The sequence below is a fragment of the Mus caroli genome, chromosome 16, assembly GCF_900094665.2.
Source record: "Mus caroli chromosome 16, CAROLI_EIJ_v1.1, whole genome shotgun sequence".
In the NCBI taxonomy this organism is placed as follows: Eukaryota; Metazoa; Chordata; class Mammalia; order Rodentia; family Muridae; genus Mus; species Mus caroli.
In genome coordinates this window covers 4952359-4967844 of record NC_034585.1, presented here as the reverse complement: position 1 = coordinate 4967844, position 15486 = coordinate 4952359, and the positions used below count along the sequence as shown (strand labels likewise).

General features: G+C 48.3%; 1 protein-coding gene and 1 non-coding gene across 2 annotated transcripts in view; one reads left to right on the top strand and one right to left on the bottom strand.

Moving 5' to 3' along the window:
• Positions 1–5475, top strand: part of Tmem114 (transmembrane protein 114) — a 22633-nt gene extending 17158 nt beyond the window's left edge. The window contains exons 4-5 of the mRNA XM_021185560.1: positions 2323–2381; positions 5275–5475. Of these exons, the coding sequence (XP_021041219.1) occupies positions 2323–2381; positions 5275–5475 (260 nt within the window). The remainder of the gene's footprint in view (positions 1–2322; positions 2382–5274) is intronic.
• On the bottom strand, positions 4734–4865 carry LOC115029630. The gene has a single exon (XR_003835196.1). It is a non-coding gene; the product is annotated as a small nucleolar RNA SNORA17 (small nucleolar RNA).
• Positions 5476–15486: the final 10011 nt, after the last annotated feature.

The following is a 15486-nucleotide window of genomic DNA, read 5'->3' as shown; positions in this document are numbered from 1 at the left end:
AGGCAGCAGGCAGACAGGCAGGCAGACAGGCAGGCAGACAGGCAGGCAGGCAGGCAGGCAGGCAGACAGGCAGGCAGGCAATCATAGCACTGGGGGCAGTAGCTGAGTGCTTACATATTTACCTAATAGTAGGAGGCAGAGAGCTAACAGGAAGTGGATGGGTTTTTGAAACCTCAAAGTCCATCCCTAATGAGGTGTGCCTCCTCCAACACCTCCTAATCCTTCCCAAACAGTCCCGTCCGCTGAGGATCAAATATTCAAACCTGCGAGTCTACGGTGGTCATTCTCATTCAAACAACCCTGATGACACTGCCATCTCCCTGACATCACTGTCACTCTCAGAATGACATCCACTTTATCAGAGCATTATAATCCTCAGCATGACATCTTCATCCTTACATCATGTTCACCATGACACCATGGTTACCATGCCATCATTTGATATCATCATCATCTCCATCATGACATTGTCTTCACAGCTGATGCTCAGTGAGCATTTACTATACATTCTATACACCAGTCAGTCAGTCAGTCAGTCAGTCAGTCAGTCAGTCAGTCAACAAACACTGAAAAGAATGAGGGTTAACGACTGTAGGATGAGCCGTGATTGCTGAGCTGACATGCTGAGGAGAGAGCCATGGGAAACATGTAGTCCTATGGGGATAGATCCATCAGTATATAGATGAGGAAACCGAGGCACAGGCAGCCTATAATAACTGTCCCTGACGCACAAAAGGGAAGGGTTGCAAGGGGGAATCAAACTCAACTGGGAAAACAAGTCAATGCTTTTCTGCCAGCACCTGCACCACCCACTTCTCTGTCCCTGGACCTAGGACTTGGGACATCGTCTGTTTATTCAGGAGTAGTGTAAACACAGCATCTAGGCAGGCCCCACCAGCCAACAAACTGTGTTAGAGACTGGCAGCAGTCCAGAAGCAGGAAACATTTTGTGGCGATGGTTATCAGAAGGTCGGTCTTTGCTGCCATCTGCTGGTCACATAATAGAAATGTGCTGGAGGAACAAATAAAGGGGCTAAGGAAAGTTGTTAAAACCTCTGAGTTTTCCCAGACAAAGCAGACCCTCTAGAGACCATTCAGTCCTTATGACTGGTGTCCCAACTGGAGGTTGAGAGCAGAGGCTGAAGATACTATCTCCCTGGACATTTGAGGCAGAGGAACCTCCTGAGTGAACAGAAAGGAATAATAATAACCCAAGCAGTGTGCAGCCAAGGAGCCAACAGCATCGAAGAGGAGAAATTCATTCATTTGTTCATTGGTTATAGTCATCTAGTATGGGCGTGAAGCCTGGGGACACGTTGGTGAGTGGTGGGTTTGTTAACTTGACCCAAGGTGGAATTACCTGGGAAGAGTGTCTTAGCGAGGGGTTGTCTGGATCAGGTTCCCGTGACTCCTTTGTTAATGGGGAAGACCCAGCTCCAAATTGGGCTGTATTTGAGTAGAGAAATTGAGCTGAGCTCAAACCTGCATGAATTCATTGCTTTCTGTTCTTGACTGGTTATGATGCAGCTAGCTGCTTCCCGTTCCCACTTTGATCTCCCGGCAGCGATGGAACTGGAAAGGCAATGGAAAGAGTCAAGTGGTGGGAAGGGCCCGTACCCTGTCACAGGAAAACAGACAATGAGCATGGTCCAGGAACACACAGTAGTCAGGCTGTGCATAAAGTCAGAACGATGAAAGGCAGCGATGAGGTTGCCTGCTGGGAGAGACATATATTCCAGCAGGTGACTGCATAAGGAGGCAGCAGACCAGGCAGGTGGCTGCAAGAGAAAAGGTCCTGCTGTGGGGACAAGGTGGCTTGTTTGAGGCAATGAAGGGGGAGTGGACAGAGAGACGTGGTGGGTGAGAGAGAAGGGGCACAGGCTATCTCCTGGCCACAGGAGAGGGCATTCAATGGGGGCAGGATTCTGCTGATATTCCATTCTGCTCGATTCTGTCCTATTCTCATTCCGTCGGATCTGAGAGCCTGTGGATGTTTGTGGCAGGCAGGTCCTGGGTCTGTCCTCAGCTTCTCTCCACTGCTGTCATCTAACATCTTCACAGAAAGGCACCAAACTCTCAATACTGGGGCCTCAATGGTACCCAGTGGAATAAACGTTGTAAAACAAAAATTTCAACTTTTTATTGGTTCTTTGTGACTTCAATCATGCACCCCACCCCCACTCATTTCCTGCTCCCCTCATGCCCACCCTCCATCCTTGCAACCTCCCCACCAACAGAGAAAGACAGATCTCATGGTGGAGCTGTACTGTGTCACAGTGTGCCCCACAGTATACCCTTTTGTCCACACTTCTCTGCTTGCAGTGTTCATCGCAATGACTCCTTGGTCTGGTGTGAGGGCTCTGGCTTCTGCTACTCTATTGGTACTGGATCCCCACTGGACTCCTCTTGGATATCCTCTTGTTGCCCTGTGTCATGGAGATCCCGTGGTTTTGGATCTGTGGAACCTTCCCCTTCATGCACTCCAGCAGTTTATCAAAAGGCCCCATCCACTGGGTGGACCAATGAATCTGGGCCCAAGAGGTACATGAGCTTGCCAGCGCCTCTGGTCTCCTGCTTTGGGAGCTGGTTCATCTGCAACTCCAGCAACCAGGGCCAGCTCTACCCTGCTGCCCAGGTGAGATGAGGGCCTGCTCTCCTGAGTACTGCAGCTGCTGAGGGACAGGGACAATTCTCTCAATCTCATGACCCCAGGACCAGATCTTCTGCCTGCAATAGGTGGTAAGGGATGATGGAGGGGAAGGGACATCTCTCTCTCATCAGCACCACCTCCCAGAAGGCATGCTCTATTGTGATGCCTAGGCAAGGTTCAGAGCCCACTCTCCTGAGAATAAGGGGCAGGGCCAGCTCTCCTGCCTGCCACAGGTGGTAAGGGACAAGGAGAGGGGGAGGATGACTCTTCCCTCACTCATGATGCTACATGGCAGACAAGTTGCAGGGCCAGCTCTCCCGTGCTCATACGCTCAGGGCTGGTTCACCTGTGCACCCACCATCAGGTTCAGCTGGACTGTGCTGCCCAGTGAGGTGCAGGGCCTGCTGTCCTGAGTGCTGTAGCAGGTGAGGGGGCAGGGACAGCTCTCCTGCCCCCAGGGCTAGCTCTCCCACAATGTCCAGGTGAGGGGTGGGGACAGTTCTGCAAAGCCCTCAGACATTAATAAGCTCTCTGGTGGCAGACCAGACCAGACCAGAGGTGTCTGCTTGGCCTTTGGTGGTAACAGACCCCTGCTGTTGTAAGGCCATAGACCCAGATGTGGCCTCCAGTGGCAGCACAGGCCAGGATGCCACCATGGTCTTAGGTGGCATCTCTGGCTCTTCACTTCACGCTGTCCCACTCTACCCTCCAGTCTCCTGTTCTGCCTCTCCTCATTGTACATACATCCTTCTGTTTACCTTTCTCTGTGGTCCCTGGTTGAGCTAAGGCTAGAGGCCCTGGAGACCCTGAAGGGACAGTGGGAACTTTGCCTGCTCTCAAGCACTAGGTCCCTGTCACTAGCTGCAGCTCCCCATAGATTTGTGGCCATCAGTCATGTGAGGGAAATGCCCCAAACCCCTCCACATGTAGAGGACATGACCATAGGCTCGAGACAGATCTCCATTTTATTGCGGAATCTAAAGGCATGAAGGGCTTAGCCAATAAGCTTTCTTTCCCAGACACTCCTCCCTGCAAAAGGTATTTAATCTCAGGCCGGCCTTGAGAAGTGGGGCATGGTTTTACACATCCACTTTCCACCATGACAATAAATGCCTTAAAACCACGGACTGCCTCTTTTTGCCGTGGGGAGCAATGGAGAAGGTCTTCACCTATAGAGCCGCAGTCTAGTCTCCCTTAGAAGGCCTCTCTGTGCTTCCAGCCATGACTACCAAGCCAAGCTCAGGCCAAGTCTGCCATCAAGCCAAGGACTCTCCCCATGGGACCAGCTGGAGCTTTCCCATTTCCCCGCTGGCCCCGGGCCAGATCCAGCCCATCAGCCCAGATTCTGTTCTGACTCAGGTCTTCTGCAGCTTCTAGTGGCTCCTGGGTGTCCAAGAGCCTGAGAACCAGATGGCCTCAGCTCCCTGGGCTTGGGGACTCCCAAGCCAGCTCTGGCTGTCCCTCGCCTCAGAGTGTGCTTCTCTAGCCCCAGAACGGTGTCCCGGGGCTTCACTATGGCCCAGCACCTGCCTGGCTAATGTGTGGGGTAAGCGAGGTCAACTTCCTGCATCCTGCCTCGCTGAGCTGTTGTGCCCTGTGGTGGACCGGACTCAGGATCCATAACCCTACATTTCTCTTCCATTTCTTGCCCACTTACTTGTTCCTCTTGATGGTGTCTGGGATCTGAGTGTCTGAAGTATCTTAGGAGTGCTTTGCCCACTTGTGTATTATGGTACTGGGTGTGGTCATCTCAGGCGTGGTCTGCTTCCTCGGGCCTGCGCGGTGCCTGACTTGTGGTCATCTCAGGCTAGCTCCCAGTTGGGGTCCCATGGCGCCAGTCTGGAGGTCCTTTCAGGCTCACTTCTCACTCAGATCTGCCCGTGTGATCCCATTATCTGTCTCGGGCTCACTCTCACCTGGGGCCTGCTGTATCCAGTGAGGTTCTTCTATTCTCCAGCTCGGTCCCTGCCCTGGGAGCCCACCCTGGCTTGCACAGGGCTGGTCTGGTGGTCATCTCAGGCTACCTCCCTGTGTGGATCCTCGTGTGCCAGACTTCTTGTCTCAGGCTCGCTTTTTTTCAGGGAGTGTTAGGCTACTAATCATTCAAATGTTCATACGTCAGAACAGCGAATGAAGACATAGCCTGTCTCTTTTCTGCCACCTACTGATGCACATGTAACACAGCAGGCACATCTACAATGCCTCTAGGAACAATTTAAAACAAAATTGAGACAAAAACATTACTATTATTATTGTTTAACTATTATTATTGCATTATTATTATTGTTGTTGTCGTTGTTGTTATTTTATTCTATGTGTATGAGTATTTTTGCCTGCAGGTATGTCTGTTCAGCACATGCATACCTGGTGTCTGCAGAGGCCGGAAAAGGGAATCTTGGATCTCTGGGGATGGGAACTGTAGTTACAAGCGGTTGTGAGCCTCCATATGGGAGCTGGGAATCAAACCCACATCATCTGGAAGAGCAGCCAGTCCTCATAACTGCTGAGCCATCTCTCCAGCTTTGTGGAATGAATGCTCTAAGAAGGAGCCCAGCTGTGGCCACCCCTTTTTGTTCTTAGCAGGGGAGCATGGTGGTTGTAAGGTCCCTTGGTCTGCCCTGTAGAGAGTGAATGGCAGGGAGGAGTGGGTGCAGGAGATCCGCGGAGGAATCAGAGAGCCGGGCCCCGTGTGCTGGGATCAGGTGTGCTCTGCAGCCAGGAAGAGGTTCCTATGGATCAAAGGAGAAGGGGGAGAGGAAGGAGCCAGGGGAGCCCGCCTTGGTGTGGGTGCACCACAGGAGAAGCCAGTCACTCTCCTGGCCTGAGTGAGGATGAGGATGCTCAGTGTGACTGTGAGAACTCACTTATTCACTCACTAGTTCATTTATGGAATGCTCGTTCACTGGCTTATTTACAAAGCATGGGTGAGGAGCTCTTGACAGGAGCAGGGGTGACCCTAAAACAGCTTCACTGGAAAGTCTTCACTCAGCACAGACGATGGTTTTGCTCTAGACAACTAGGGCAGAATTACACACTTGGAGGAGTGGTTAGAGTCTCTGGAAAAATCCACTGACCCTTCTCATGCACTTCCTACTGTAAGGGAATGTCAGCAGTCAGCAAGCAGGATCCAGCAAGCGGGATCCAGAGGGACTCTTGCAAGCTGGCACAGTAGATGTGCTGAAGAATGGTGGCCATTTTGCTAGGGGACACAACACAAGAAGCAGATGGTCCTGGGCTCACTGGGCCCTGCCGCAGGGGAGGGGGAACCTCCCAGGGTCAGAGGTCAGAGATGGATAAATGTCCTGCCTGCCTGGGTTTAGTGTTGCCAATGACTTCCTCATTAGAGGCAAAACTCAGGCACAATGAGGGGCCCTGAGCCTTCTCATGCAGGGAGAGACTATTTCCTGACGGCCAGGAGCCCAGACTGTGGTGGGTGCTGCTTTGGGAAGCTCTTCAGTGGTGACAGGGTCCTCTTCAGTGGTGACAGGGAAGCTCTTTAGCACCATCCATACAGATTTCTACTCCCAGGGGCCAACAGCCTGGGTTTAATGTGTAATGGGGGTGGGGGTGATCTACACTCATTGCTGGTTCTCTGGTGATTTTTATTTGTTGTTTCCTAGATATCTGACATCTAACAGCTGGGGCAGGATATTAGGCCTCCGTGGATATCAGAGCAGAGTCACCATCCTTCCCAGCCTTGCTCGAACAACAGTCTGAGCCTCTCCAAATATTTACAAGTGAGGATCCCTTGGGAACTGGGAGCACATGGAGTGTTTGCGAGGAGAGGAGAGAGGGAGAATGAGACATGGGGATACACACAGGAAAACAAGAGGCACAAAGACCCAGTGAAGCACAGCCATGCACTGCCTCGGACAGGGGCACGTTCTGAGGACTGTGTCTCCAGATGTTAAACATGTAGAGTTTACATGTTTAAACATCAGAGTGTGTTCATGCTAGCCTGGGTCGAGAGCCCTTTGCAGGTCAGTTCCAGTGGCCTATACAAATTCTCCCAGATCCAGTGGAACAGGAGAGGGGAGGGTGTGACTGTGGGCTGCTGTGAGTGATGTCTAGCACTTGGTCATCCTTGGCTACATAGTGAGTTTGATGTCAGCTTGGACTGTATCACTAAAACCAAAATCTAAAACAAAACAAGGCAAATTCTAAGGAGGGCGAAACTATACCGGAATCCCACAAAGGCATTGGCAAAGTGACATAAAACAGGATTGAGCAGAATAATGCAGGGTGGTCAGTATCAAAATTTGGTCTGTGGAGAAGTTTCAGAATGACAGGGTAACTCATCACAGATGCAAGTTCTCAGGCCCCACATTAGAAAGACCTGCAGAATGAGACGTTCTAAGGAGCCCGTGCTTCAGCTGACACGCTGGGTGATCCCATATGCAGCGAAACCTGAGCACCGTCAGACTAGATGAACGTGCCGAGATGAAACTGGACCCTAGTGGGTTATCAGTGGAGGACATGGAGAAAGGAAAAGGTGAAACGAGGAACCAAAGAAGGATGAGGGAACATGGACTTAAGAGAGAGGGGCTCTCGGAGCCCATCAGGGATACGTGTTGCCAAGGCTACATTTCCATGCTGAGGATCACAGAAGATGCTAGAGTGAGAGGGAAAAAAGCCAAACCAAACCAAACCAAACCAAACCAAACCAAACCAAACCAAACCAAACCAAACCAAACCAAACCAAACCAAACACCCTAAGATGCTGGGGATCAAAGTAATGGCGCAGGAGAGACACACTCATATTTTATTCACATCTCGGAGAACAGTGGATGTTTCCAGGGGAAGCTATTTTTCAAATGTCTGTAGACTAGATTGGGTTGAAAAAAAGTACAAATTAATTTAAACGCATCGTTGAACTTCCCATAACTTTTGCTGTGATGTGTTTTCTCAGTCAGTTGGCACTGAACCAGCTGCCACGGAACTTCTGAGAGTTGGAAAGAGGTCCCCTTATGTAAGAGGAAGCGGACAGTGGCCTGGTGGGGTGCATCTTGGGATTGGTCCTTGTCTCAACATGTCAGTCATCCACAGACCTACTATTCACACCTGTCCTTTTGATATACATCACTCAGCATCTTTGGAGTTCAGCATGTTTTTTTTAAATTTATTTTTTTTATGTGAACTTGTACATATCCATGAAGACCCCTCTTGAATGCTATCCCATCTTCATTGCTTTTCTTATTCCTGTGTCATGAGACTCAGAAAATGCCACTTAATGGAGAAGGAGTTTATTTTGATGGTTTCATGGTGTGAAACCCACAGCACTGGAGTAACAGCAGCTTGAGGCTGCTTCCATCTTGTCTCACTGTAACGCCAGGCTCAGAGTTGACACTCAGCAGATAGATATTTGTTCAGGCCTTGTCTGCTGTTCATACTTTCGATTTACCTGAGTGCTGTGTTCCCTGTGAACTGCAAGGTGAAACATGCATGTCCTTGTATTTAAAGTAGCTTGAACAGTGAGGGCAGATAATGTAAGCAGAGAAGATCGGGAAACTGGAACTAGAAAACATCGACAACAAATAAATCGAGGCAAAAAGAAACTCACTAACGAGCATAACCACCCCCAGGCTAGTACTTATACAAAATTTTGGCAACATGAGATTTTAGCTTGAAACTTCCTGGTAGTCTAGGCATATTGGGTTACATATTTCACTTTGACTGAAGAATTAGGGTGATTCACTAAGAAAGATAAGGGATTTAAAATAAAGGTTTATACTATAGGCTCTTACACAATTGACATCAACAAGGTGTCAGATTCATATCTATGCAGTATATTCTAAGGCACATACTCTATCGTGGATGCTGTAGATGCTGGGCTACAGTGATCAATAAGATGCCTTTGCACCAGAGGTAAAGGAGACCTTTATGCAATAGTAAGGTATAGAAGTGACAAAGCTTGGAGAGCCCAAGGCAGGAGCCTTGTCTATAACGAGTGAGGGAAGGCTTTGGGGAGGAGCTGGCAGCTGGATAATTATATTTAAAGAGTGATGTCTAGGAGGAACTTCAATGTGAACCAACCAGTGCCCCCAGAGCTCCCTGGGACTAAACCACCAATCAAAGAAAACACATGGTGGGACTTGTAACTCCAGCTGCATATGTAGCAGAGGATGGCCTTGTTGGTCATCAATAGGAGGAGAGGCCCTAGGTCCTGTGAAGGTTCTATGCCCCAGTATAGGGGGAATGCCATGGCCAGGAATGGGAGTGGGGTTTGGGGAGCAGGGGGAGGGGGAGGGGACTGGGGATTTTTGGAGGGGAAATGGGAAAGGGGATAACATTTGAAATGTAAATAAAAAATATCTAATAAAAAATATAAAGAGTGATGTCATCTGAGTGGGTGGAGGTTGGAGGTGAAGGGTCAGGAAGGGAAGGAAGGACTGGCAACCTCCTAAACGCATAGTTTTAGGGAGGATAGTGCATCAAAGAAATGGCTGAAAATCCATTACATCTGGTGCAGGGTGGAGGAGAGACATTAGGCAAGATGGTAAGGTGTGGCTTGAATGTGAGATGGCCATGGGCCAAAGTGTAGAACATCTGGTCCCTGACGGTGGTGGTGTTCTGGAAGCTTGTGCAACCTCTAGGAGTTGTAGCCTCTGTGGAAGGAGAGCTTTACTGAGGGCAGGCCTGGAGGTTTTATAGTTTTATAGACTGAAGATCAGTGTCCTCGCAAGCCTTCCCTACTGTAATGGACTTGTATCTAACTGTGAATCAAAAGAAATCCTCCTTTCCTTCCCTCAGATACTTGTTCACACCAAGACAGTGAACTAATACACGAGGCAAGGCAGCCCTTGCATGAGTCTAATGACACCAAAAGGTCCCAGTCTCCGAGTTCTGTAGTGCAGGTAATGGGGAACTCTGGAAGAATTTTTAATGGATAAGTGACACAGCCTAAGCTGTATGTTTAATGATGCAAAAATACCCACTCTATTGTCCCCCCCACCCCCCTACCTCACCACTGACCAGGGCCCATGCTGGTCCGAAATTTCTTTGCAACAGGGCTAAGGGATCCGGAAACGCTGAAGTTTGAGCTGACACCAATTATGCTGCAAGGGTGAAAATTAATTAAAAGTTTTCAAAGGACTGTGTTCACCATTCTTCTGTCTTTTGTGTTATCAGCAACACCACTTTTTCTCCTGGCTGGGAGTTGCTGCAGTACAACCTTTCCATGTTGCCTGTAGGGTAATTATGTCAACTATATGAGCAATGATAAGCAGCAGTTTGTATTATTCTGTGATTAATCTCCATACATTCTGGCATTCCAATCTGCCCTCAGAAGACAAAGCTTGGGATTCTCTGGTGCAGAGGGAGGATTCAGGGAAGAGCTGCAAGAACCGAGGAGTTGAAACCGACAGTGACTCCAGAGTGAGGTTTCCTAGGACCTTACAGCATCTACAAACTCCAGGCTCAATTTCCCCACCTCCCTTGCCCCCCATCCAAGACTCTGGTGCTTCTGTGCTTCTGAGAGACCATCTTACATGCACAGAGTGCACTTCAAACCCTGTCCTCTCCTTACTGTCTAAATGCTGTGACCAAACACACGGCAAGAAGCCATTGAAAAGAGAGTGAGTTTCTAAGGCTTACAGTTGGCGGGATCCTGGCCATCACAGCAGGGACGGCAGCAGGACTGTGAGGTAGTTGCACCCACAGTCAGGAAGCAGACAGCAGTAAATGCTGGTGTTCAGCTCACTAAGATCCTGTGCCAGGGAGCTATGCTGCCAGTGTTTAGGGGGAGACGGGGAGACGTCTCACTCCAATTAGCCAAATAGGCAAACCTTCACAGATGTGCACAGAGGTTTGTCTCCAGGGGCATTCTAGATCCTGTTACACTGACAACCAATATTAACCACCACACTCCCCTCCCCCACTCAGAGCCAGCTTAAGAACATTCTGCAGAAGGAAACTCCATCTCCAATGCTGCACCCTGGGGAATTCTCCATCTCCAATGCTGCACCCCTGGGGAATTCTCCATCTCCAATGCTGCACCCCTGGGGAATTCTCCATCTCCAATGCTGCANCCTGGGGAATTCTCCATCTCCAATGCTGCACCCTGGGGAATTCTCCATCTCCAATGCTGCACCCTGGGGAATTCTCCATCTCCAATGCTGCACCCCTGGGGAATTCTTCCATACTGAACACTTTTCACGTTGGCTTACAGGAGTGAACCCAGTCCTATGTGAATCTCAGACTAAGGATGGACATTTTCTAAACTGGTTTCAGAAGAGCAGACGTGGGATTTACAACGACCTGAGATGATAATGTTCTACAGCACAGAGGGGCCAGGATAGCTGAGGTTTGTCATATAGATTATATAAGCAACCAGAAAACAGGAGTCGGAAACTTTCAGTAAATACAGAGTTACTCCAGTTTGATCATTCACACTGTATACATCAACCCGGCACATTCACACTACAACCCATAAATGTGTATAATTATTGTGAACTATGTAAAAATAAAATAGAAACATTGCCTGGTGGTTTAAGCAAGCCTCTCACCGCCTCTTCCTGCTCCTCCTCTCCCTATTTCTTCTGATGTATTTGAGACAGTAAATAAGTAAGAAGTTCCTTGCTCTGTCCAAGGTCTGGGGCTTAGAGTGAATTTGTGACAAGTCTGGGCAACTTAGCAAGACCCTGTCTCAAAATAAATAGTAAAGAGAGGGACTAGAAATGGCACTTGAGGATACATCTCTTGCCTGGCTCATGCGGCTAAAACCCTAGCATACTCCCTGTCACCTTGCAGTTGGATCACCAAGGGATACCATAGCTTTCTTAGATTTCTTTTCTTTTTTCTTTTCTTTTCTTTTTTTTTTTTTTTTGAGACAGGGTCTCAAAAAACCTTGGTCTTGGTAGCCCAAGCTAGTCTCGACCTCTCCACATAGATGAAGATGACCCTGAACTTCTGACCCTGCTGCAGCCACTTCTGTAGGACCGGGGTTACAGGTACAGTCTACCATGGCCTGCTTCTGTAATGTGGAAGACTGAAGCTGGGCTTTGTGTGTGCCAGGCAAGCTCTCTCTACTTATGAGGATATGTCTCCAGTCCTTGGAATTTCTCTTTTGAGATGGGGCTTGCTCTATGGTCCAGGTTTATGACCACAAGGTCTGTGATTACAGGTGTGTATCAAAATACCCATCTTCTTGAGTTCTATACCAAACAAGCAGACAAGAATTGATTTGCTTCTACCCAGGGCATGGGTATGCTCAGAAGAAAGCAACAAAGCAGACTCCACAGTGGTCCATTCCACTGCAGACCAAGTCTGCTTCCTAAAGTCCTGCAGACTCCCATTCCCTGTGTTAGAGCATCTTCCCGCACAAGGAGGAAAAGGATACTGTGACCCACACAGGGCTCTTTCTGAGCCATGATCGAAGGGAAATTTTCACTAAAACAGACTGCCGTTTCTCACTTGTTTGCTACATTTTAAATTTATATTTTAAAACATTACCAGAGCCAACACCATTAATTACTTCCTGAAATGTCAAATACAATTAAGATGCGGGATGAAAGACTGTGACTCTGTCTTATAACAGAGGGAAGAACTGTTTTGAAAGGTCATTTCCAGGGTATCTTGAACCTCTTCCTTGCCTGAAACTCACTGACAGCTAAACCATCTCTCACCTCCTGGTCCTCCATCTCCTTCTTCTTTTTCCTTCTTCTTTTCCTTCTTTCTTTTCCTCTCCCTATTCACTTTTCTGCCTTCTCCTCCCATTTCTCCCTTTCTTTTATATTTGAGACAGGGTCTCACATAGCACAGGTTGGATTTGAACCTGCTATGGCAGAGTGGTCTTAGATGCTTAATTATCCCCCCATCCTTCTGGCTGTTGGGATGATGGATGTGTGCGCGCACATCCAGATTCTCTGGAGATGTGCCTGGCCATTCCCATCTTCTCTTTACTAGATGTTTGTAACCCTATATGGGGTTGTATCTGAAGGCTGTAGTCTTAGCCCTATTTGTAAAGTTCAGCATTCATCTTTAGCTCTCCCACTCTACAACCCCAAATATGACTTGCAGCTGCTGGTGAGACAGAGGTGATGGCCACAGAGGCCACACAAGACCTGCTGACCATGTCTTTAGAGCATCTTCTATCTCAACCTGGTCACACTTGGTGGAACATCTGTCCAGGGTCCCTGGCTTCTTACCAGATTTGCATCTGCATCTCCTCCAATCCTGCCATTCCACAGCTCCTTCTAGAAGGGGTGACTTAGTCCTGAGTCTAGCATATCTGCCCTGGAATGGTGGTTCAGATGGGTGAAGGGGCTTGAATGGAGTCTTCCAGTGATGTTTAATTTTGATTGAGAACTAGATTGAATCTGATGTCAATTAATAGCCAGACTTCTGGGCATATCTGTGGGGGGCGTCCCCAGAGAAGACTGAGGGAAGAAGACCCTCTCTCAGGCAGTGCTTTGGCTCAGATATAAAAAGATCCCAGTTTGAAAAACCAATGGTGTTTGCCTGCCTACCTTCCCTTTTTATTGNTGAGTCCATGTATTCTGCTGCTGCTGCTATTGTCATCCTTGCTGATGAACTCCAGCTTCTTCAGCCTTCCAATGTGGACTGAAGACCAGCAGGTCTCCAGGAATTCTTCAGGCCTTTAGCATCTGATTGGGCTGCTGAGCCATCCAGCCTCATGGACTGAGCAGTTACCAGGCTATAAGCTTCTCCAGTACGTAGACAGCCTTTGTTAGATTGCCCAGCCCCTATTATGTAAGCCAATGTAATAGATCCCCCTTGTACTTTAAGTCCATTCTATGTGTTCTGGTCCTCTAGAGAACCCCATCTAATACAGTCTCCAAGGGATCACAAAAGTCTATTTGCCTCCATGCACAATAGGGACTATGATGTGCTCTTGTGATATTTAGATTGTAACAGAAAACCTAGATTGGAAAAAGAAATGGAAGAGACCATGAAGAATGCAATTCATGAATATAATATTGTAGCAAAAGAATCTGTTTATTTATTGAGTCATCAAGTTATTTGATAAATGTCTACAATGTTCTTCTTCAGACACCAGCTATTAAGTTGGGAACGGGAGACACATGATGAGCTAATTTAAAGAGAGAAACATATATGTTAATAAATTATGGAATTTGTAACCTCAGTTCTCAATCTTCAATAAAACTATACACATATAGACATACAAACACAATGAATCATGCAAAAAGAACACAATACATACACACTCATTTTTTGGGATAGTCTCTTGTAGCTCAGGGTGGCCTCTTACTTAGTACAGAACCAAAGATGGCCTTGGAATCCTGACCCATGGTAGATCCCCCTGACTCTGCCTCCTCAGTGATAATGTTGCTAGCACGTGCTACCTACCATGTCCAGTTTATGAGGTTGTGGATCAAACCAAAGGCTTCACTCCAGCAACCTAGCCTGGTATGTGTGTGCGTGAGTATCCGAGCACTCGCACACATTTTGCCTATGTTAATCCAGTTGTGTGACTCAAATGTCCTCAGGTGCAGTGGCATACACAGTGCAGCTTCTCCAGCTGTCCATCCCTGCTCACTGGGTTTTCCTGCAGTCACACATCAGTTCTTTGGGTTTCCCTTCTGTGACGACCAATCTTGGTTGTCAACTTGACACACCAGGGAAGAAGAGTAGGGCCAAGAAACCTCAGTGAGAGTTACTTTGATAAGCCTAGCCTGGGGGCATACCTGTGGGCATTTTCTCCATTGCTGATTATGGGGAGGGCTCTGCCCACTATGGGCTGTGCCACCCTTAGGCAGGTGGTCCTGGCTTGTATAGGAAAGCCAGATGAGGTTGAGTCAGAGAGAGCAAGCAAGTAAGCAGAATCCCTTCCTCTATGGGTTCTGCCTCAGCTCTTGCCTTCAGGTCCTTGCTTTGAGTCCCCACCCCGGCTTTTCTGGAGATGCATTCTACCTGTTATCTAAAATAAACCCCCTCCTAAGTTGCTTTTGGCCACAGTATTTATCACAGCAACAGAAAGCAAACTAGAACACTTGCAGAGCAGCTGTGTTACATATCCTCCAGTCTTGCTGGCACTTCCCTTCCCTCTTTCCTTTCTCTCCTCCCCCACTCCCTCTCTTTCTTACTCTCAATGTCCATCAGAAATAAAAATGATAGACAGCATCCTAGCCCTTCGTTTTACCTTTTACCCTTAGCCTGTCTTGGCAATTGTGCCATCATAGCAGCACAAGGAAAGCTTTCTTTTTCTTTTCAGTAGCTACTTTGGGATAGAGCTTTGGCATCTGTGAATGACTAACAGGAAATCAACCCAACAGAACCATTCTGTAAGGCTCTGCAGTCCTTGAAAGAACTTCTCAATATTGAGTAAGACAAACCAGAGTCAGTCTGCTGGACATGGTGTCAGCGTTGATGTCAGATAGAGTCTCTCCTGTGTGGGCTCTGTGTCTGTATGGAAAGGTGTTTATGAAGACATCAGCACCAGTTATATCCAGGCACTGGTCATTATGATGCTCACCACTTCTGCTCTGCCTTTAACTACCAGCTGGAGCAGGTATTGCAGACCATGGACAAGGATGATGTCCATGCTCTGGCTCCAGCTCCACATCTTCCTTGACCCTCACTTCCTTAGCTACATTACATGTGCTTAAGATGTGGCACTGAGCAAGAAGAAAAGTGCGTGAAGGGAAAGGAGCACAAGAAGCTTTGCCAGTGGGAACTCAGGGTCCCTGCGAATGTGACACACTCTACACAGTAGGGCTGCAGGGTCCCTGCGAATGTGACACACTCCACACAGTAGGGCTGCAGGGTCCCTGTGAATGTGACACACTCCACACAGTGGGGCTGCAGGGTCCCTGTGAATGTGACACACTCCAGGCAGTGGGACTGCAGGGTCCCTG